Below are 24,417 nucleotides of genomic sequence, written 5' to 3' on the forward strand. Positions count from 1 at the left end.
ATATTTACCAAAATGTCAAAATTTTGCTCTAAATATAACACACTCTGCAGATAAGGCACGACATATAATTTATCGATCATGATGATTATGACACTGATGCCAACAAGAAAAATGCACAGTTCAGATTTGCATGGAAAATAATTAAATACCTAGGGGTGTGCATGGAGGTGCGGAAGGGTCTACACTGATTTAATTTAGTTTTAGAGGCATGAAATGTTTCTTGTTCAAGGTTATACAGCAATTATTCTGCCATCTGTTTATTAGCAGGCAAGGGTCACACATCGAAATTTCAGATGCCGCTGAAGCAGATTCTGGGAACTGTTTACCAATTCAAAGTAAGTTTAATATTCAAAGTCTGATTTTCTAATAGATCCATTTGGGGAAAAGAAATATATCAAGTTTCAATAGGGATTTATTTGCATTTTAGCACACATTCCACCACGGGAGTTTAAGAACAGTGAACAGCTGTCATCAGCTACCCCAGTTCAGAGACCACAGGTGTTCACACCTTTTATCTAAATCTCCCTCTGCAGAGTTTATCTCACATATTCACATGCTCAGTAATTTAGAACCATAGCTAAAATAACAGTATGTGGATCAGCATGAGAACTGCAGTGACAGAGGCCTTATATTTATTGAGTGCCAAGGTCACAAATTTAACAGTCAGTGACCTTGATCCCTCCACGCAGCTCATAGTGACAGAGTGCTCATTGTACAGCAGGTGAAAGGGTGCACCTTACGATGAGATGATAATGCCAGGTAAAATATGGCTTCAAGCCTCATGAATCTGCTCTGTAACCAGCTCATCCTCCACTGGTGGTGAAGTCGCCACATGGAAATTTAGAGTCCGACATGAGCACGGCAGACAGCCACTGCACAGCCTCCAGTGTGCAGGAAAGCATAGAAAGAAGCCTCAAAACGCCTCCTCCACAGTGGGGGGAGACTGATAGGCCTATTATCAAGTCAAGTCTGAATCCAGTCATTTTCCTTTGAGGGAGATCAGGTGAAGTGTGTGTAATATGTTTTGAGAGAGGGAGAGGGAGGTAATTGGGAAATCTCGTTGAATTACTACAGAGGAGCGTTCACCCTTGAGGAATCACAGGTCGTCCTTGTGAAGGGCTACCCATCTCTCTCACACACACACATACACGTGCGCGCGCGCGCACACACCAACTCCCCCAGTCCTCCTCCCGCATCCCTGTCTCCTCCCCCTTCCAACAAAAAACCCTCTCCATCCTCCCTCCCTCCCTCCCTGCCCCCCTGCGCTTGCAGATCACCGTATTGGTCGCTGGGACTGAGCGACTGCGCTCCAGCGAGCGGTTAGCGCATATTCATGCGTTTGGCCGGTCCGTGTGTGGGATGCTGTACAAGTCCGCTGCGTAAAAGTGGACAGGTGTAGGCGCACCGTGTTGAGTGGGGAATTCAAAGAAAAACGCAAAGCACTGTGGTGTTGGCTGATTTGTGAGCGGGCTCCAGCCACTGCTGCGCTCTGTATCTGCAGCCGCTGAGGGTTCCCCCCCCCAACACACACACACACATCCCCCACCCCCCTCCCGCTGTAATATTTATGACAAAACGGAGGCAAATTATTCTGGTCACGTTTTTGGCTGACAGCCGGCTGTCCTGGAGAGCGTTGGAGTGAATCGGGGTCCAGTGTTGGTGATAGCGCAGCGCACCGACACCTGCAGTAGGATGTAAAGGGAATTCCCACTCACCAAGCTGGTAAGTTTAACACTCTACTACAGCACTTCCTTACATAAGACTAATGTTTAAATTTCAAGTAAAAATCTTAATAGTAATTTTGATAACAAATGCAGTATATGAGCGTATATTTAGACATTTAGATCTCTTCCAAGACAAGTGGTCTTGGCTTTCAGTGGGATACAGCCTTCTGCAAAATGAAACAAATGGTGGGCTGTGTAGAGACAAGACAGTCCAAACCTGTTTGGATTCCAGACTGGAGGCGACAATAACAAATCACCTCAATGTCAGACCAGCACTTATGAGGGGTCTGAAAACAGCCTCCGGACTTGTGATTTTAATAGCTTGTTTGCAATGTCCGATGTGAAGCGTCTGTGGGACAAAAAAAGAAACCTTCAGCGGTTCATTACCATTTTGGCTTTTCCGTTCTTGCTGTGAAAATCAAACAACACTTGCACCGGTGGAGGAAAATAAAATCTACATATATTGGTTAGTAACAATGAACCTGTAGTGACTTTAATACCCTAATGGATATTAAAGTAATTCTGATCCCTCAAGTCTCCCATTTGCCAGGGACCCAGTGTGATTGTTGATATGCTTCAGTCACATGGATGCGCCACGCTTGACATAAAGGTGGCCCGTGCCATTATTTTTAACAGCAATGGTAACGTTTTAACCGGGTGAAACAGTTCCACACTGCACCAGTCATTATCTGGTGTTGAACTGCCATAACCCCGTGAGACCACGATTTCAAATGATTTATTTATTTATTTACCTTCATTAGAAAGACGTAAATAGACAGTAAACAGCAAAATTTATGCTTCAGAGCTTGATGGGAAATTTGCAGTTTCCTCCTGACTTCTTTATGTACATTTTAAATCTGAAATCATTTGGTATCAGTGTAGCAAAGTGTTAATGAAGCTCTCTCTTTTCACACTGTTTGTCAAAGTAATAGTTTTAAAATCTACAAATACCATGCTGCTGTATTCTGTGTAATCTGGCGTCTTCTTTCCACGTATGACAAGTACTGTTCGGGTCTGATGAGATGTGAAATGGGAGCATGTGTGATTGGAGTGGTCTTCTTTGATGGGTCTCGCCATGCTGAACACCAAATCAACATGTTCTCCTGTTGGTCCAGTGTCAAACTGCTGTCAGCTTGCATTAGCTGAACTGTATCATATGAACGAACGGAAAGTTCTTTCTTTCTTTCTTTCCTTCTTTCTTTTTAAATCAAATTCACTGGATCAAGACGTTGCTGCAAAATGCAATGTCAGAACCCATCAGCTGTGATCTGAAGATAATAGCCTACATACTGTATGCAGATATATATTGATAAAGATTATCTCCTGGCATGAGATTTTCATCATGTGGCAAATATGTTGACATTGACATAGATATAATAGTAATAATACAATACTTCTGCTCTAGTTTGTTTACATTACATTTGTGTTCCCCCATAACACTTAGACACATTCTCTCACATTATTGGTTCCACACTTTCACATGCTTTTAGTCTTCAGTAAGTTATGTAATTTGTGAACAACCAGTAGATTTTATGGATGAGGGTGTTGCCTTTTGGAAAATTGAGAATGCAGTCTGAAATGAAGGTGGTGCTTGAGAAGTAACATAACTATATTTTACAAAATAATTTATTGTCTTCTCTATCTTATCAGACAATCAGTCTTTTTAAACGACGTTGCTGCTCATTAACTGCTTTGAAGTATAAGGACTGACTAGCTCATCTTGATGTTAAATAGTCTGCATCAGTACTATTCAGCTGCAGGTTTGTGATGAGACTCTACACAGAAGATTAAAAAGAGTGAGTTGAAGCCCACCTTTTGTGTGCTTTCTTGCTTTTTCTCTTCCGTGGACAGTTGAATTCCTGCATTGAATCCCAATTGTTTTCACATTTTCTCTTATTGTGATGGTAGCAGCCTGTGTGTTTGCTTTGCATGTGGGTCATTATGTGTTTACGTCTGTGCATGTATTTATAGAGAAGCTTTGATGCTGCTGGCAGGGAAATATTCCACCACACGTGTCACTCTCCAGCTAGATGCTGCAGCGTAGCTGAGGGAAGCTCAAGCTGAGTGAAGCTGAGTGAAGCTTCTTTCAGTGCTGATCTGATGAGTCGATTGAAAAGCTTTATTTACCTCTCATACAGAGTCTTGTTAAGGGAATTATAGGACAACAACAGTGTGGGAAAAGCACAGAGGATTTATGTAAGACCTGCTCTGTTGTCATAAAAAGTTCCAGCTTCTATCTGTGTTTGTCTTGGTTCTGAATATAAATTAATGGCTTAAAGACCTTTTTCTTATGAAAATCACTATGTTAAGCGCTGTCCATGTATAATGGACAGCACTGCAACGTTACTGATTTCCTCGTGTTTCAGAGGACTGAGAATTTAGCAGTGGTGTTGTAAGAGAAGTAGTTCCAAATATTTTTCACTTGCTGTTCTCACTGTTACTGCATTTTTAACTTGCCAGATAAACAAATGTCTTGATTGTAAGCAGGACACATGTTTAATGAATATCTGCAAAATGTGACTGCAGTAACTAAACAGTAACGTTTTCTGCCATAAAAGTCTCCAGAAACAGGTCATAGCCAGCTGTATTTAAGGAATTTAAATGGCAACTTTATTTGTATTTTCCTATTTAGAACAATATCTTGACTGGACTGGCCACATACATTTTTTAGATGTCGTAGTTGACCCAAACCAATGAAACAACTTGTCAGACCTTCGTGTTTATTTTGAGCATGAAACGTGAAAGTGCACACATCTTTGTATAAAATCTTTGGGACCCCCCCCCCCTCCCAAAAAAAAGGAAAATGGCAAAAACATAATAAACACCAGTAACTGTCTTGCATGTGTACGTATTGATTACAGATGGCTATGACTGCTCATCCTTCTTGTTAGTGATCTCACGTTCACCGTGTGAAATAAAACCACACTGCACTTCATTCCCTCAGCTAATACAGTAAATATCAATATTCCCTTGAAGTGCATGAGTGCAAGGGAACATAAAAGGTGAAGCTGATTTCAGCACTACACAGGGAAAAAGCTGTAGGATGATGGTGAAAAAGTAAGACACACAAAGAGAAGAGATGGAACCATAAATCGTTAGGGGAGCAGAGTGTTAAGGTGTGGAGTTAGCAGAACAAAGTGCAGGACAAAGTCAAGGAAGCTGATGAAGTTTAGAGAGTTTGTTTGTTTGGTGAACTGAGTGGGGACTGAGCGGTGATGGGAATGTGGCAGGAGCAGGCAGAGGGCTGGTGAGGGACTGCAAGCTGCAGCGTGGCTAGCAGAGATAGCGTAAGTATGATTGGAGGGACCGCTCTAGATAAGTACTCATTGGGGGGCAAGATGGGAGCAGGCAGCATCAAAGTGTTCCTGCACTGAGAGCGATGCCCATCCTTGGACCAGTCAGAATCAAACTGTAATCAAATGGACTATCAGTCTCTACCTGCACTGTTGGTCTGAAGTGGCTTGAAGAGTGAACTCTTGTTGCTAGACTTTATCTTATACACCCAGTGTGAAATGGTAGACTCACCGCATCTTACAAGCTCGTGTCAATGGTACTTGACTTCATGAGTGTCGTTTTGTTTCTGTTTTTTTCCCCACTGACAGGTCACCTCTCAACCTTGACATGTGGGCCTGACCATATCTGAGGGCTCTGGTGCAATCATATCCCTTCGAAGACTTGTAAAATAAATCCATAATGATACATCTAGATTCGGAATGTCTTGTATGATGACCAGAAACCAAACGTTTTTGTCCCATTATAAATGTAGCTTGGATACATGTCCCGTCTGACCTGATACGACTAGTTAGATATGACTATTAGTTCAGATTAGTCAGATGCGCCGGGTGGAGTAGTTGGTGGTGGTGGAGGCTCTGGCTCAAATGTTGAGCTGCTGCTGTCCGTGCTGGTTGAGGAAGCTGCTGCAGTGAAGTTGGTGTCAGTGGCAGTCGGACTAGCTGGGAGCAGGGAGAGAAATATAGTTATTGTGTTTGGAGAAGTCGTCCTGGATTTGGGACTGATAGTTCTGACGTCAAAGGAGTAGATCCTGTTGCAGACTCTGGTGGTGCAGATGAGGTTTTGAGTCATTTTTTTTATGTTCATTTTGTTAAATTTCAGTAGATAACTTCATTGAAAGTGAAACACTTGCCATCTGATTATGTTTTGCCAGTCAGGCAGCAACTCTGTCAGAGAGGGGAATCAGGTAAGCCCACCTGATGCCAACCTGACCACGATGTGAGTATATGTATTCTCGTATTCTCTTGACTGATTGTAAATAAATGCTTCACATTATGTATCAGTACATGTCTAGCATATTAAATATTTATTAGAATAAAATTAATTTGCCACCGGTCATTTTAGTGCTTTTGCAAGTGGGTGCTTTTGTATGTTGCATGACTGATGTTAAATCTGGAAATGTTTATCTGAATAATGTGCAGATTTTAGCTGCAGGCAATCTAGAGACATTCATAAGCATCAGTGAATATTTGGATTTAGTCAAAACAAGTACGAGTTATTTTATTATTACCAAACAAAACAACACCAAAAAAACCCCCCCGCCACTATCCATCTGTGGCTGTTCTGTATTTCTAGAGTGAAAGTTGGCAACTCTACACACACTTAGCAGGGTAAACAAAATAGGAGAGGCTGCACAGAAAGCTGGAAGCTGGGAAAAGAAAAGGAGCTGCAGGGATGGCTGGTGGCGGCTTCGTGATCTTGGTCTCTTACCAACTGTGACCCCTCGCATCTCCTGGCACATCGCTGTGGCAAGGCTGTTTGTTTGTTGTTTGTTGGTTTATGACTGCCATTATTATTGTGTCTCATAAAAAGTCTGAATGTATGCAAAGTCACAAACAGCTCCTGCAGTGGGGTAGAATCCAGAAGCGTCCATGGGGAACATCACCTCTGCAATCAGCATCACAGTTTCGCTGTTGTGAATTTCAAACAAGCTACAACTTTGAATATATATATATATATATATATATATATATATATATATATATATATTCTTTAATTAGACTGAACCCACCAAAGAGTGAAATACACTATTAAGAGGAAGGAGACAAGGGTATTCATACAATTACAAAGACTTGATGAACACAGGATGTGGCCACCCAGAGATTGTAAATGCGAATAAAGCTGCATTCCTTGCATATTAAGGTATATTTTGATGTAATTACAGGAATGTTTTCATGTTGTTGACACATCTGCAGCATCAGTTGGAAAATGACACACATCATTTACTTTGCCCCTCCTAGCTTTCCTATGAAATCTCTTCATGTGGGAATAGAAAACGAATCCCTGGTTTTTTGGGGGGGTTGTGTCGTGTGCATTTATGTGCGCATTCCCTCCCACAGGTTAGACCCTTTTCTGTCTTTATGGTGCGATAGTATAGATGCCTGCAGTGATGCTCTCCCCATTTGGCCAATGATGCCCTGTCTGCAGGAGATAAATAGCATTAATTGAGCTCTAATTGCCTTCTTCAGGGAAAGAGCTCAATCATATTAACCTGCCGCAGACAGCTTCAGTCTTTTCAAGCACCCCATCAGTTCCATTTACTCCTTTCTTCTTATTTGATTTCCTTCAAATGCGTTTTTCTAGTTTTACTGACCTCTTCATCTGATCTCTACTTCTCTTGAGCCTGATTCTCCATGAGCACAATTCTGTTTCAGATAGCTAAAAGAACATGACATTTCAGCACAAAGATTTTTCTCTCTGCTGACACTGATGTACTAAAGCAAGGTTTGGTTAGGTTTAAGCTTAATGTGTGCACTACAAGAGGGTCCTTGCGCTTGTGACCAAACGGCCGTCGTTCTGACCGGTTAGCATCCCATGGGGAACTGCCAGCGAGAAGTGTGTGTGAGTGGAGAGTAAACAACCCTAAGCCCCGCCCACAGTCAAGAAGGCCGAATTATTGTGACTGTAAATAGCAGCAAAACGCAGTAGACTCCTACGCAGACTCCTACTCTTGTGCTGAAATAAGTGCATGTTAATTAGATTAACAACATATCTTGTTTCTTTCAATGGGGGAATAACAAAAACATACTTATTTAAAATAGTAATTAGTACTTTTTAGGTGTACTTGAGCACTCCTAAAGACTCAAATGCTACTAAAAGACTAAAATTGGCAGTGTGCTAAAGCATCAGTTAGATCATAAGTGGAGGGTATTTATTAACTGAAAGAAGAGCAAAGATGGAAAAGACATTCACTCTTCTCCTGAATGGCTTTGGTAAGAGTCACATAGTTCATTGATCTGAGGTTAGCTTGCGATAGATGGTGGCAGACAGATGGTTCTTCCAATCACCTGCCATATATTTTTAAAGGTGTCTGCCCTTTTACAAACATATTCCAAGGACGACTTCTCAGATGCTTCTGTGTAACAAACCATCTGGTGTGTCAGGTTAGAAAGTTTCCTGCAGGGCCACAGAAGACACTATATAGTATATGTGTTTGACAATCTGAGTAATAGTCCTCAACAGAGTGCACCTTTAATTGTCAAAAAGAAAAAAAAAACGTTAAGAAAGAAATAAAGTCAATAAGTGCCACAATTTTAAGTCAACATCTCCTGTTCGTGTGCGATTTTCAGTGTTTGTTAGTGTTAGAGTACAACAATTTCAATTTCAATTTATTTATTTATATAGCACCTTATGCAATCAAAATTGTCTCTAGATGCTTTACTGAGACCCAGAGCCTGAACGCCCGAGCAAGCAGACAGTGGCAAGGAAAAACTCCCAACAGCTCAGGTGTGTGCATGTGAGCAAGGGGTCAAAGCTTTTTCTTTGCTGGGAGTCAGTCAGGCCTGTTATCGCACAAACAGCTGCTGGTTTTGACAGACATTGGACTGTGACTTCATTCCCAACACTCCCAACACAACACAAATGAACAAAAGTGGGTGCAACACAAACAGGCTACTTCAGTTTCAGTTTTGTCAGCTACAATCAAACAGCCGTTAACTCCTGATGAGTGCTGTAAGAATGGAGAGACGGAGGGAGACATTGCTAATCACAATCACTTCAGAAAACATAAGGAACGGGGAGTTATTACTATTAAAATAGAAATATAATGAACGCAGTCATACCTCTTCATTTCATCCTATTTTACTGCCTTATCTTCATTACCACCAATCACTGCCATTCTGTTCAATGGGCCAGTGAACAGCCTTCCAAATCGCTGATTTACGTAAGAGACTCCACTTGCTGTGACTCGATTTTACTTGATTTCACCAGCTTTCACGCTCGATTTTGATTTCTTCTTAGAACTGTGATTGCTCCGCAGCTTTGATAAGTGCTTATTGATGGGTGGTGCATGTAATAGTAAAATTACAGGCTAAGGACATCATAGCTGGATATAGGATCCCAAAGAGTGTTTTTAATGAGTGGTGGAGCTAAATGAAATCCATCGAACACGCCGTCAGGTGATAATGATGCCTCACGCTGTGGTCTGGAGCTATCTAGAGACCAAGGTCTCCTCTTAGTACAGAGCTATCCCTATAGATTACAGGCACTGATAATTAACTTGCCTACTATAGCTTCCTTATTGATGTTCTGGTGGCAGCCTGTCAGAATTGTGGGATGCAGTGACTGTACATATGACTCTTTATTTAACCTACACGGCCTGTGATGTAGTGACATCAATCTATCAATCTGACATCAATCCAGATGATTTGGGGAGTGGTGTGTGTTTGTTTGTGTGTTGGGGAGCTACACAAAAATATTGCACAGTGTAAAAGCAAAGAGCGATGTGCTGGCTGCAAGATGGATGGTGAGGTGAGTAGGCAAGGAGGTACAACGGGGACTGTTCAAAAGAGAGATGGATAGAGATAGTGAGCAGGGAACAAACATTCCCCTCCAGCGAGCACACGACTCAGCATCCATCTGCACACCCCTTAGCCTCCCTCCCATCCATCACTCCCTCACTGCATCTGCCTCCTACTTTCATCTCACCTCCCGTTACCCCCCCCCCCCCCCCCCCCCCCGTCCCTTTCCCCTACCTTGTCTCAGGCAGAAGTGTGGATGGGTATCAGCAGTTTCTTAAGCACACAAGATGTTATTCACCTCAGTTGGCAATCCATCCTCTGCTGTATCTGCGGAGAGCATACGGGCAGGGGAGTGCGAGCAGAGACGTGGGCTGGGAGTGGGTGGCTGTGTGGGTGGAAGGCAGTTAGCAATACATTGTGGACTATGGTGTTGGTCTTTCATGAGCTTGGCAGGAGTTATGATAACCTGTTTTCAAATTTTGGAGAATTAAATGTTGCTTGGCGTTACATTAGGGGTAGCAGTACTGGTTGTTACATTTACACCTGTAATTTACATATAGCATTCAGTATGTTGTGATTTTTTTTTTCTGTCATATTAAAAAGCCGCCCTGATGAAAAAATACGCTGGATATGGTGGGATGTTGTCGCTCCCACTGAGTGGGTTGTGCTGTTGGCCAGTCCAGGCTGGTTTGCTGGGAGCCGGCCAGGGATGCTGCTGTCCAGCTGGTGGCTGCTTGCTGTTAGCGCTGCTGGAGGAACTGAGTGGGAAAATTAAGCCTTTGATCGATTGTCTAACTGCGGACGTTAGGAATACCTAAGACAGCCATGAGTCAGCGCGCTGCATGCGCCATCATCCTGTTTGCATTCTGTCGTTTCTCCTATTTCTCCTTCTCTCCCCTTCTGTCCTGTCTTTCTAATCTGTTTCCCTTACTTCCCTAAATGTCAACTTTTGGAGTCATGGAATCAAAGAGTCTTCTTTCTAGACTCGCCATTTGGCACTGACATTTTACAGTTTTACAAGGAAAAGTCTGTCAAAGAGGGAAGAGATGACAGTTTCTCCAAGGATTGTAGCCTTAACAAACCGTAATACAATGCGTCTAGGAATGGAGTACAGTAGCACAAATAATGTCTTTGTTCTTTTTTTAGAAATATTTATTTCATACTAATAAGAAGAAAGCAAATGTGTCAAATAGCTGTTGTGCCTCATAGCTGGGGCACAACAGCTATTTGACAACATAGCATAACCGGTTTGCTAATGTAGTTCGTTATTTGTCTTTTATTATCCTGTTGGACTTGCAGTTTGTGTATCAGAGTTTGACCTGGAGGAGGAGATTAGCCTACATTAGCTTTGGCAGTGTGGTTACACGGTGGTTCACTTGCACGCTGCGCTCACTGCTCAGTCCATCAGTCTGTGTATCATACGTTGCAGATATCACACTGGAGAAATAAAACGCTATTTACTGATATCATAGCAAAGCTGCTGTGCCACCATTCTGACTATGATACAGCTGAGCTTGTTTGACTGGAATGACATTATGTTCACCTGTTAGCGTTGCAACTTCTACCTTTTGTGTGGTTGTTTTAAATGGATTTAGATAATAGATTTGCATAGCCTGTTATTCTATTCTCTTTATGCAGACAGGAAGACCTAGTTAGCTCAATTATTAGCAGTCAGTTTTTGAACACTCAGTTGCTGTCCATGAACCCCCAGAGGATAAGGTGCATGCTGCTCTTCCTGCCATAAAAATACAAGTGGTGTCTGTCTATTTCCACTTTTATTTGAATAGAAATACAAATAAAACCCTTAGCAATTATACTCTCTACACATCCCCAAGTTAGACTTCCATCTGTAGTCAGATACAATGTCTTCTTGTGAATGTCTGTTTTAGTTATCTGAATAACCAGGCACTGCTTACTACACCGAATTTTATTTTTATAATCTCATTTTGGGGAAAAATGTGGCACACATCTACTTTGGTTACTGTTGTGCTCATGTAAACAGCACCGACAATCACCGTTCCTGAGGTGGACCTAAACACAGTGATTCACAGAAGAACGGCATCATTTCCGACAGCTGAATATAAACCACGGGAGCATCAGGCAGACTGACTAAAAATAAAAACTCCTGCCAAAAGGACAGACTATTTAGACTAAATTTAAGCATTATTACTGAAACCTAGGGGGAGAGGCGCTCTGTTAAACAAGACTTTTCAGATACATTAGATGATTGTAACATCAGCTTATGCAATGCTATGCTTCATAGAGCAAAACTGAGACTGTCACAGAGTCTGAAAACAAACTACACTATACATATTTTAATCCTAATCATTTCAGAAATTATATAGAGATTCAGCAGGCCTCATCTTTGGTGGAAGGTTGTTACATCTTCAAAAATATGCTAACTGAGCACATAAAGCTTTACAGAGGACACAGGCACGGCTTACATTTAAATAATTAGCAGACTGAAGTCTCACGTGTACCCACCACGCTGTCACATCTAGATATCTGAGGACTGAGGTGAAAATGGGAGAATGGCCTCCGGCCCGGTGCACGATCTGCACTTTTGGCACACAACAGCGCGATGGACAGCAGTTATGACACAAAGGGCCAGATTTAATAAACTGTTTCTGCCTCATTTGAGACATGCTGAGAAAATGTGTTTGTGTGTTGTTTATCAGACAGGTGCACTGGCCTGGAAGTGCAGTTGTTATCTAAGATGCATCATGTACAAAATAAGTGAAGTGTGCCCCCGTCTATTGAGGTAGGATTACAGAAATTACATTATAGCATATATACTATGTAGGCAAAATTGGATTGAATTGGATTGGATTAGAATACCTGATCATTAACAGGGACTTTAATGACATCGCAATCTAAATACACAGACATTAATAAGGAGTTTGTCCCACCTTTGCAGCTATAACAGCTTCCACTCTTCTGGGAAGGCTGTCCACAAGATTTTGCAGTGTTTGTGTGGGAATTTTTGGACATTCTGGCAGAAGAGCATTTGTGAGGCTTGGCTTGCAATTTCCGTTCCAGTTCATCCCAAAAGTATTTGATGGAGTTGAGATCAGGGCTCAGTGTGGGCCAGTCCACTTCTTCCACACCAAACTCATCCAATTATGTGTCTATCTACCTTTGCTTTGTGCACTGGGACACAGTCGTGTTGGAATAGAATAGGGCCTTCCACAAGCTGTTGCCACAAAGTTGTTACTGAATCCAGGTGTTGTATGAAAAACAGCCCCATATCACACTTGAATTCAATAACAAAGAGGTGTGTCTGAATATTTTTGTCTAAACAGTGTATTTGCAAGTTCATTTGGAGAGTCGATTTATGTGTGGAGTATTCTCTGGCTCTAAACAGCAGGTGCAGTTTTGTGGAAGATTGCATTGTGGGAACTGAAAAAAAACAGCTTCTCTGAATGAAAAAGAAAGCAGTTATAGTGATTAAATAACACAATGTCTTCCAAAACGTAGGGGACAGATAGTTATGGCTGTGCCATTAACTTAATTTGATGTTGGCCTCCACAGAGCCGCTGCAGCGCTATGTTGATTGCATTCTTTTGATAAAACCTGTGCAGTGTTTTTCTGCAGTTATCCTGGAGATCAGGGAGACATCACCTGTATCAGTGTCCTCTACATCTTATTGCATCTTTTTATGTCAGTGCACCCATTCTTAATATCCTTAGCAGACAACACTGACACTGTGAGCAGAGCCTTACTCGTGGCCTGTAGCATAGATGCTGTACTGTTCTTCTGATGTATGTAATATGGCAAGGTAATAAAATGTCTTATGCTGTGTTGTTTTAGACTGTCTGGGCCAATAGCATGCCTGCTGTTTGTCTTTGTTTCGGGCAGGAGCAATTCAGTCTCTCACAGAAAACATGTCCTCAGGAGAAGATCTTGGAGTTTGTGTTCAAAATGCATGCAAGATCAATAGAAAAGAAAGACTGACAACATGATCCGCTTGAGCATTTAGACTCTGATATCGTTAAAAAGGAGCTTGACAAGCTGTCATCTTCTACCAAATACCTATAAAAGCCCTGACAGCAGGGTCCAGGAACTCATGCTGGCTAGGACACTGTCAGTTTGCTGTTGATGTTGTTTTGGGGCAAAGCATGAAATCTTGATGAAATCTTCTGCAAAACCAAAGCAATATATAGATGACAGTTCCTCATTTGATTCCACACTGAACCAACCAGTCACATTATTTAGTGTTCAATACATGATTGTAAATGCTGTTTATTGATGACTTAGGAGGCGGCACATGGGTTTACCAAAACCAATCTATGACTCTGACTGAAATGAAATTACCCTCTATGATGATCACTCAGCAAAAACACTGTGCTTTGAGATTTGTTTGTCTTGAGGATTAACTACCAAAGTAGAGCTGTCAGAAAACATGAAAGTTATTTTAGATTTTAATGCCTTCTGGCTTGGGTCATTTCTGAAGATAGCATGTTGTGCTGTATGCGCCTTAAGCTCCTTGTGCCTCCTCCCTTCTGTCTGACTTGTCAATCACAGGCCAGCCTGAACGTAATTTGTGGTGCTTTCACCTTGTTTCAAGCTATTTTCTGGTGCCAAAAGTAACGCAAATGTGCATCAACCTGCACACAAAGACACACACACACAGACATATATTCAAACACACAGAAACACTCTGTTTGGTTGCAACATGCATGCCACAATAACACACTCATTAGCACCAAGACATCATTATGTCTTCATTGCACTGACATGGACTTCTCTGCAGCTTGTTTTTTCAGTTACCGTGACCCCAAATTGTATGAGACTCATCTGCAACTCAAAATGAACCCGAATATTTACAATTCCCATTGAAAGGCGCCCGAACATGGTGAATATTAAAAAAACAAACTCCCGAACCACATTCACCACCCTGTCTACACATTTTAATTTTATTCTTCCCTCTCTGCCTGTAAAAACTTTTCCTGACTGCAGGTCATAGTCACTGCTGTCCATATAGACGAGTTCTGACATTTTGTCTTGCCCCCAGACTGCATGTTAACAGACATTGTCCACTGTTTTGTTTGTGGCCCTTTTGTTTCTCTCTTAATAGTTCGACACACAACACTAAGTATCTATTACCAGAGGACTGATTGTGGCGCATTGTTTCGCTCTGTGATAGAACGGCAAAAATGAGTCTTTGAAAGTTGAAAGCTATTGAGCCTGCTCATTTCATTGATACACAGTCATGCTCTTGTTGGCAGGATTGTTTAGGGAAATGGATGATGGCCTGATGTTTGATGAGACTGATCAAATCAGTGACTGCAGAAAACCACGGATAATTTTGCTGTTGTCAAAAGGAGAAAACGAATGTGTCATTTTGTTTTCACATTATGTCTGAATATTAAAATTTAGATTGCAGTTGATTGTTGTGTTGTATTTGTTTTTTGTCAATCATTTACAGAGTTATTTATGTAGTTTTCTTCGATGGTAGTACACAATTCTGTTGTTGTCCTGCCCACTGTAGTGCTTCAAACAACCCTCACATGAGGTGGAGGACACTGCCCGGATAATGCAGTATTGACATATGTGTTGTCTCTGCGATTGATGTAAGTGATTGACTCTTAAATATAAAGTGTTCTTTTGTTTGCTCCATTATTCACCACACACTATCACACCATGTTGTCAACCATATTGAACCAAGACTGTAAACACAATTGATTTTGATGACATTATAAGGTCACAGCCCGCTGCATATTATTGTGCCATATGCTCAGTGTGAATAATCTCAAAGACACGGTGGATCTAGATTAATAAGTTTTTACTCCCACAACGATGTCTGTGAAATCAGATGATTATGCTGTCTTATCTTGAGGCCGAATGTCCATATTTGGTTCAATACTTTGTTATTGTTTTTGAGAAAGTGGAGATACTGAAAATTAATTACATACAGCATTTAACATGGTTTAAAGTTCTCAGGCATCATTCCTGATTTCAGATATTGAGCAGTTTTAAATTCGTAGTATTTAATTTAATACATTAGTACACATTTGTTTTAAACACACAACTTTCATTAACTAATGTTGCATACATGCATTCATGATACTGTGACCTGTGCTCAGTTATGAAACCAATTCTTTAAGTGTTGGTTGATTAAAGGAAGCCATAAAACAAATTTGCTTATATCTATATTTTATGCAGCGCTCAAAATCAAACCACAGGTGCTCGAGAGAGGATGAGATAGGGAGTGTGTTTCTGTGCTCCACTGCCTCAGGCTTGTTAAATTGGCAGATCGATGATGCTTTAAATCAATGTTCCAGCATCACCACAAACCCCATGGAACCCATTAGTGGATTAAGATAGACCACTGTTCCACACTGAGTCCTGTTCTGCCTGCAGGTCCTTTCCACATGACAAATGGGAGGAAAAACTGTGAAATAAAACAAAGAGAAAAGGGCAAACAGGAGGGTGAGAACAAAAGCTGTGGCTGAGGCATGGTCGACAGCTAAGGTTCGGGTCAACGCTGCCAGTACGGACACACCTGTAGCTCTTCATTCAGATACTCGGGGGACAGATTTTTACTGTGTATCACTGGGTACTTAGAGTACATCAACAAGTGGGTCTTATATCTAATCAACCAGTGCTTTATATAATTCCTGCTCAAGCACAACAGAACATCCAGCCAGCCTTGAATAACATGCCTCACATGCAGAGTAGTCTGTCTCAGCCAGTAAACTGAAAAGGGAACGGAGTAGGAAGGGATGTGAGGCATGTAGGAGAGCAGAGAAGAAAGAGGGGCTGCAGGGAGGGGATGTGAGAGGAGCTAGTCTTTCTCTGATAACATTGTTTGTGTGCCACTGTCTGTGGATCACTGATCCATTCGTCTTCATTACGTCTACCTGTGAGTAGACTTAACTGCTGCCACCCTCGGTTGGATGAATGCTATGCTGACATTCACGGCACGGTCTCTCCACCAGCCCACCAATGTCCCTGCCACCTCTACTCTTGGAGGAAGAAGCTGACAGACTTATACCGCTTGTGGGAAAAAAACAAGATGGAGCCTTTCAAATGGAGGACTTTTAAATTGCCATTTGTTGGATTTGTATGCGCATTTATTGTCTTCACAATGCGTGTTGTTGATTATGGAGGAGTAGGTACAGGTATGTCTGTCTTGTCTATAATAGTATAGACAACATCATATAGTATTTGCCACTTCCAACTAAACAAAATACAAATTTAATTGGTTTCTGTACGTTTGCATATGTTTTATCCTGCAAGGTCCACTTATGACCGTATATATATATATGTATGTATGTTGTGCAATAATGAATCAAACATCCACCTAACCATAGTCACATCTTTGAATCAGAATTCATCAGAATACATGAACTGTCAGCACAGTCAGGAAATAAATCCCCATAGGTCGGTTAAAATATAATCCTGTTCGTGTATAATTCTGTTCAAGGATCTCCTGCTGAGTCCCTGCATTCATACTTGTAAATGTCCCCCAAAAGAAATCCTGTTCTAATTCCTGTCTGAACTGTTAGCGTTGTCAATGTGAAACATGTTGCTGTCTAACTGCCTGAGCCCAGTGAGACATCATGGGCCATCAGCAGCAGCTTGAACTGCACCCCATGAGTCCAATCGCCTGCCAAGATCACTTTCACCTCACTGTGTCAACTCATAGCTTCCCTTCACTTGTGAAATCTGACAAGATTGACTTGTACTTGTTGTACAGTGTTTTTTTTTGAGTAAATATGAGACAAGCTGACTGATAACTGCTTGATCTTTCTCTGTCTTCCTCTTCCCCTCTCTTTTTTTTTTTCAACAGTATCACTTGGAGATCCGACCATCGTCCTCATCACTGTCTCGCTTGAGCCAGAGGAAAAGGAAAAACAGGGCATGGTCTGGTGCGGCGGTCGCTGTTGCTATGTGTGAAGGAGAGCTGTGGCGTCAATGGAGACCGAAGGCTATCGCGACCTCCTGGAGACCAGCGATGGTCAGGGGGTAGGCCTGTTGGATGGAGGGGGCGAGGTGGGGGTGGAGGAGGGCTGGAGCACGCCTTACCCGCTGGGGTTCCAGGTGTCCTTGACCACTGTACTGATACTGGAGCTGGTGTTGGGCTTTAGCAGCAACCTGACTGTACTTGTGCTCTACTGTGCTCAGTCCAACCTGGTAGATTCAGTCAGCAACCTGGTCACGGTCAACCTGCATGTGTTGGACATACTGGTCTGTGTGCTGTGTCTGCCACTGACTGTGGCAGTGATTCTGTTACCAGCTAATGGAAGCGGAGTCAGCAGCCTGGCCACACTTTGCTGCTTTCATGAGGCCTGTGTCACATTCACCAGTGTGGCCACAGCAGTCAACGTGCTGGTGATTAGTTTGGACCGGTACGACATCTCAGTGCGTCCTGCCAGTCGTCTGCTGACCCCCAGGCGTGCGGCACTGCTCCTGGCTGCTGTGTGGGCCCTGTCTCTGGTTGTCTTCTTTCTGCCTTTCCTTGAGGGGGACTTCTTCTCTTCGGGGGCTGAGGACAGTGAACATGAGGACCTGGAAGGGCAGAACCATGACTCTGAGCACACCACTGGACTGACCCCCATTTTCTCCTCCTTTTCACCTTCCTCTTTACCCACTACTCATCCTTCCTCCCCTTCACACCACCTGCTTCCAGTATGGCAGAACAGGACACTGCTGTGCGTAGGAGGGCAGGGGTATTACACAGGCTTGGCTATGTATTACCACTTGTTAATCCAAGTGCCATGTTTCTTCATCGCTGTGGCTGTCATGTTGTTCACCTACTCCCGGATCTTGCAGGCCCTCAACATTCGCATTGGCTCCCACATGATGAGGGGTACACGTGCAAAGGACTCCACCTGCAGGATACGTTGCAGGAGGCAGAAGAGGAAGGATCTGAGCCTGCCCACAGAGATAGTGTCCTCCAACCAGAACCAGAACCTCAATCATCCTCCTCTTATCCCCTCCCCAACTCCAACACCAACATCGCCCCCGCCTCTCTCCTCCATGCCCCAGGGGATGTCTGACAGTGGAGCAACAGTCACTACTGTAAGCACTGCTGCCACCACCCCCATTGCCACCACACCAGCCACCCCAGCTTCACCGACCCCAGCTTCAGCCTCAACTCAAACCCACGCCACCTCACCACTGCCTGCCTCGTCCATGGGGGTACAGGCGTCAGTTTCTGCCATAATCGCCTTGAGGCGGGCGGTGCGCAGGCACAGGGACCGTCGAGAACGTCAACGTCGCGTCCTAAAAATGTCCCTAATCATAATTTCCACGTTCCTGGGCTGCTGGGCCCCTCTGTCTGCAGTCAATGTTCTGATCCTGTGTCTGGGTCCCAGTGACAGCCTGGTGAGGTTACGCCTGTGCTTCTTGGCGATGGCTTATGGAACCACTATTTTTCATCCCCTGCTCTATGCTTTCACAAGGCAGAAACTGCGCCGTGCTCTCAAAACACGTGTCAAGAAAAGGGTAGTGTCCCTTCTGCAGGTGGACCCAGCTCCCAGCGGAGGGACAGTTATTCATAACTCCTGGGTGGAGGGGGGAGGCCAAAGGAAGGCTCGCAAACCACGGGTAGAGGCCAGTGATGGCACTGATCGATGCCTCACTGAGGCAGTGAGGGAATGAGGCTGGTCTCCAAAATGTGTTTGCATGTCTGAATGTGTGTGTGTGTGTGTGTGTGCGTTTTTAAAGTATTGTATGAATCTTACTAGTTTGCTAGGAGTGGATCGTGTGTCTATTTATACATGGGTTTGAGAAAAATGAGAACAAGTTAGTTTCCAAGGGTCAGGACAAATCCTGTGACCTCTGGTTCCATGCAGATGTGGAGACAGGTGAGTCCTAAGCTCTAATTAGAGCCTGCTATCTGCTGTCCCTACACAGCTCCTCATTAGTCCACTTCCTGACTGACAAGGTGGTGACTGTGTATTCATGACAACACCATAGCCATGGCGACTGAAAACACTAGTGTGCACCCCACTTGTAGGGTAAGATTTAGATAACACAGCAAATATCTACATTATTGCTCCTGTGTGCACTTTTAACTTGCATGTGCATGCACATGTGCACAGATATACACATACACACACACGCACGCACACACCTGCACACACAGACACACCACATACTTAATGCACACTGATCTATATTTAGTCATTACCTGTGAAAGCACACCAATATCTACCTGCACAGATATTCTCAGTGAGAAAAATACTAATGGAAGTCTATGTTTCTCTTTCTTTCCCTTATTTTTTCATGCCTTAATTGAGTTATGAATATATTCTCATGGTGCTGAGTGTCCTGCTGTATGTTTACAACAAAGTATCAGAGTGGCAGTGTTTGCACATACTGTAAATGGTATAGCAAATTATTGGCAGGTAAATGCAAACATTCAGATTCAAAGTTTACAGGCTCATATGAAACCACTAGGAAGCTGCAAAAAAAAAACCCTGATTCATTTAATTTCCAGTAAGCACCATATGTTAAAAGAATGTGTGCAAGTTAGAGCTAAAAGGCATGACTTTATTTTTGTTTTTTAATAAGCTGTGAGAGTAACAGTCATGATGGCGTGGGCGAGGATGCGCAGTTGGGTTCCTATGTTTGCATGTGTGCATGTATGCGTAATTGAATAAATGAGCGTGTGTGTCCATGATTATGTGCAATAAATCATGAGCAGAGCAATGACCCCTTGGATGTGAACAAAGAGAATGTGAACACAGAATTTTTTGTTTTTCTATTTTATAGTTTAGATTACAGGGCGAACAGAGAAGAAAAGAGACTTAATATTCAGCATTAGGCCTGTGGGCATGATATTAAAGCAAATCATACGGAGAAATTGTAACTACACAGGCTACTGTAATATTACTACTGTATCACTTCTGTTTTAAAGTGGAAATCAAAGGGCGACATTTTGTGAAAACTGTCTCTGTAGTTACTGCAGGTATCTTTAACCTGAGAAATCCCAACTTCTGATACGGGACATCTCCTCGTGTTAGCCATTTGTTGCTCTGGAGGGCAGAGTCACCGCTTTTGGACGGCACTTTGACTGACTGTGGAGGCAGACAAGCCTCCATCAGCTTCTGGACCGAGTCCTGGACATGTTACACTATATCTGTGTCTCGCTTTCTCCTCAGGACTTCATGTCTTATTTCCTTAAAACAAAAACAAACAAACAAAAAAAAAAACAGCCCTCAGTCTGCTGTTGTATTATGGGTGTTCCAGTAGGTAAAGAGTCATGTCAGTAAGTAGATAGAGTACATTTTAAACTTTGTATGAGCTCAAGTCGTGGAGAGCTTCTCAAGCTCCGGGCTATCTGTTTCATCCTCACCCCTTTTACACTATTTGTGAGCCAGACAGAAGACAATAATTCTTGTGTATTCATGTACATTCTTCAGGGATGTAAATACCGAAGTGTCTGTTATGAGTTTTAGTGGAAAAAAAAAAAACAACAAAAAAAGTTTTTCTTTTGGTCACAATCATCTGCCGGACAGAAAATCAGCCATTGTGATAAACTCTAAGCGAGTTGGAAAGTTACTGCAAAGACAAATAAGTGTATTTGTGTTAATACTGTATGTGTGTACACTGTACTGTACATTTATGACCATGTGTATAGAGAAATATTAGTATTGTATAAGATTTATATTATGTGTTATTATATAGAACAGAAGAAAATCTGTATTAAAAATCTATCTAAGAATTCTCGGTTCACTGCGTCAGTTCATAGATGTTTCATGTTCAATGTATTGATTGTTGTCAGTTTTCAAATGTTGATTTTGAAGTCATGGGAAATTATACGGGACAATCTATTTTATATGTGTCTGTGTACATTTTATCTGCTATAATATTGAAAAGAAGAAAAATTTGTATATGGATGTGTTCTGTTTGTATGACTTTTCGGACATTAAACAGCGTGGAAATGAAACAGAGAGCAAAAAATACAGTACAGAAGAAGAAATTGGAGTTTTTCAGTTTAGAATCTGGAGGATTTTGCATTATAATTAGACTTCGTTCACGGGGTGATTTTACATGATTTTACTTCAGCCAACTTTCTGTATAGAGCGATATCTCTGATCTTTAGAATCCATAAGAATTCACAAGAATCTTAACTGTAAATGGAACAATGACATGTAAGAGTTTTGTTACTTCTTTATTATGGGTAACAGCCTTTTAAAAGAGGTTTTGTCACTGGACTTTCATCCCATATGCAGCATCTGTTTTTCTACAGTCTACAGTCAAACAGGGAACAGCTAGGATTCAACCTGCTCAGTGTTACTTGGGAAATCCTTCATCCTTCTTCCTCTGGACCTTACTGTCTGAATCCATCTCTCTTTTTTTTCCAACTGCCATTCCCTTTCTACATCTCCCCTTTTCACTCTCCATTTCTCTGATCCCTAAATTTAGAAACTCCGTCCCAGATACTTGCAGTATTTAATGCTGACTGTAGGAACCCACACTGTGCCTCACTGTGATGTGACAACTGTGCTAATCACCAGTACTAATGAAGATGAAACTTGTTAGTCAGGTAAGCATCTGTCGAGACAGCTCAATCTCTTGATGTAACCACAACAAATCTGACTGCACAAGTGCTGTGAGTGTCTGTTGCCTCACTGATTTGTGCAGTGAATCAAAATTGTAGATTCCTCCGTCCTGCTTGATAATCTCATCCACCACCACCACCCCCCACCCTCCCCTTCACACCCTCATTTCCTCCCTTGGTTCTCCTTCTTTTTATTCCGCTGGTCTGCATCGCTCTCATCTCTTATCCATACTCAGGCCCTCCAGAACAAAGCGGGAAAAGCTGCAGTGTCTGTGAAGGAAGGAAAGTCACCTTGGGGGATGACAGATGAACAAAAACATGAGAGATGAAGAGAGAGAGAGGGAGAGAGAGAGAGAGAGAGAGAGAGAGAGAGAGAGGAAATATGGAGGGGAGATTAGGGGGAGAGAGAGAAGAGAGGCACAGAAGCTGGCATTGGGACATCTTATGACTAATAAAGGGACAGGATTGCATCACTGCAGAACCGTAATGCAAAAAAGAGCAAAACACGAGAACAGAATGACAAGACCAGCAAGTTTTACTGTTTTCTACTTCTGCTGGCCCAGTAGAGCCTAACAGTATCGCTCCAGGCCACCATAGTGTGAAAACGTTTTGACATTTGGCTGTTCCTAAGTCATAAGTCAGAATAGCCAACAAATATTTATAGCATCCCCCTGCCTCCCAACCTTTGTGATTTATGGCAAAGTATCCAAGCAGTAGTGACTTTGACAAATGTTTTGGCCTCTGTCTGAGCTCAGTAATGGATAGGAATAAACAACAACAGACTGGCGAAGCTGCATCGACATAACTAACTGTACCTGCCGGTCCCTGTTCCTGCAAAGGCTTTCTGAACGGACCAATACTTAATAGATTTGATGTTATCTTATGCTGAGATGTTTAATCAATCCAGATCTGATGTGTTAAAAAGCACTCTTGTGTGATGAAATGTAGTCTTCAGAAATGGCTAGAGTGATCTAAAATAACCTTTATGATGATCCATGCTTTCCATATCTGTTAGTCTACATTAAATATATATAAATAGTGGTACAAAATGCGGGAGGTATATTTATTTTATCTGTTTGTGAGAACAAATAGTAAGCAATAAAACAGTGGCTTGAATTCATACAAATTAAGGCTAATATTAACAAAATTTCTTTTTGATTTTGATTTTTAGATATAGTTGCAGTGGATGAGCAGAGTATGAAAAACTATAATTTGGAAAGTAATTTGAAATTGTCAGATAACATTATTGAAGTAAAAAGTACAGTATTTACCTCTTAAATGCAGCGAAGAAGAAGTCTGAAGTTGCAAGAAATGGAAATAATCAAATACCCAGAAACTTTAAAAAACAACAGTGTTTGAGTGAATGTTTATATTTTATTTTCAGAGGACAGAGCTACACAGTGAACACTACAGTATGTCAGCAGCGTTTAAGGATCTCCACTGGCGCCATCTTGTGTCCAAACGGTAGCAACAACAACTGTAGCTAACGGTGGATAAATGTAGGGGTTTGAGTCTATTCATCCGCTGTCCTCGTGTACTGGCTTTGCTGGTCGTCCGTACTCCGCCCTGTTCAAGAGGATCTGTGACGTGACCAGGGTTGTGTAGCTAGCTAGGTACTAGTGGGTAAGTTGGCGTTAGTTGTCGGCAGGAAGCATAACCATATCTTACAAGGGAACATTAAGGGACTGTGTATATGTATTCGTAATTATTACTTTGACATGAACCAATGTGAGCTCATGTGCGCCGAAATAGCTCAGTTGGGAGAGCGTTAGACTGAAGATCTAAAGGTCCCTGGTTCGATCCCGGGTTTCGGCAGCAAGGGTGTAAAACTTTTGCTTTAGTCAGCATGGGTAATTAGCTAATTAGCACAGCTGATAGGCATGTGTTACGCAATCATGATAAAAGTCGGTATGTCAGCATGCTACCTCAAAGATCAGTGCAACTTGGAATATCTGTTTGCTATAAGAAAAACGTATGCAACAATTGGGAAAGTAACGTCAATCCATGTAGTAATTCCGCATTTAAAATTTGACATATGCTTTACTCTTTTCGTGTAAAACAGTTCATCACAACTAGGCAGCATTCACACATTTCGAGCGTGGACATACATCGGTGAGTATGCTTGCAACTAAAGGGAAAAAAAAGGAAACCAGTTGGCAGATTTCCACTAGGGGGCGATGTTGTCCAACATATCTTTGAACTCAGAAGAAGAACAGTTCTGTTTGCAGTTATCTCATTTTGAGCATCAAAGGGCATATGTGGGTGTTGCTTCCATCTTTAAAGGGCAAATATATAAAAAACTTCTGAAACTTGTGGTAACCATTGTAACAGAATCAGGGTTGTCACAAGGATCTCTTGCAAAAAATTGATCCTGGCTCATTTGCTGCTGTAAAACGAATTTGCGTACCTTCACACACCGGACAGA

General features: G+C 42.2%; 1 protein-coding gene and 1 non-coding gene across 2 annotated transcripts; both read left to right on the plus strand.

Annotated features, from left to right (window-relative positions):
* The first annotated feature begins 1,273 nt into the window (after positions 1-1,273).
* LOC124056435 (G-protein coupled receptor 22) lies at positions 1,274-21,303 on the plus strand. Its single transcript, XM_046383859.1, has 2 exons — positions 1,274-1,722; positions 17,271-21,303. Exon 2 carries the CDS (start codon positions 17,396-17,398, stop codon positions 19,082-19,084), a length of 1,689 nt encoding a protein of 562 aa, XP_046239815.1. The 5' UTR covers positions 1,274-1,722; positions 17,271-17,395; the 3' UTR covers positions 19,085-21,303.
* Positions 21,304-23,734: 2,431 nt separating this feature from the next.
* trnaf-gaa lies at positions 23,735-23,807 on the plus strand. The gene has a single exon. It is a non-coding gene; the product is annotated as a tRNA-Phe (tRNA).
* The last annotated feature ends 610 nt before the right edge of the window (positions 23,808-24,417 follow it).

Source organism: Scatophagus argus, chromosome 3 (genome assembly GCF_020382885.2).
Source record: "Scatophagus argus isolate fScaArg1 chromosome 3, fScaArg1.pri, whole genome shotgun sequence".
Classification (NCBI taxonomy): domain Eukaryota; kingdom Metazoa; phylum Chordata; class Actinopteri; family Scatophagidae; genus Scatophagus; species Scatophagus argus.

Bases quoted from the DNA above. Each gene is read 5' to 3' on its own strand.
- LOC124056435 (XM_046383859.1), top strand. From the start codon at position 17,396: ATGGAGACCGAAGGCTATCGCGACCTCCTGGAGACCAGCGATGGTCAG.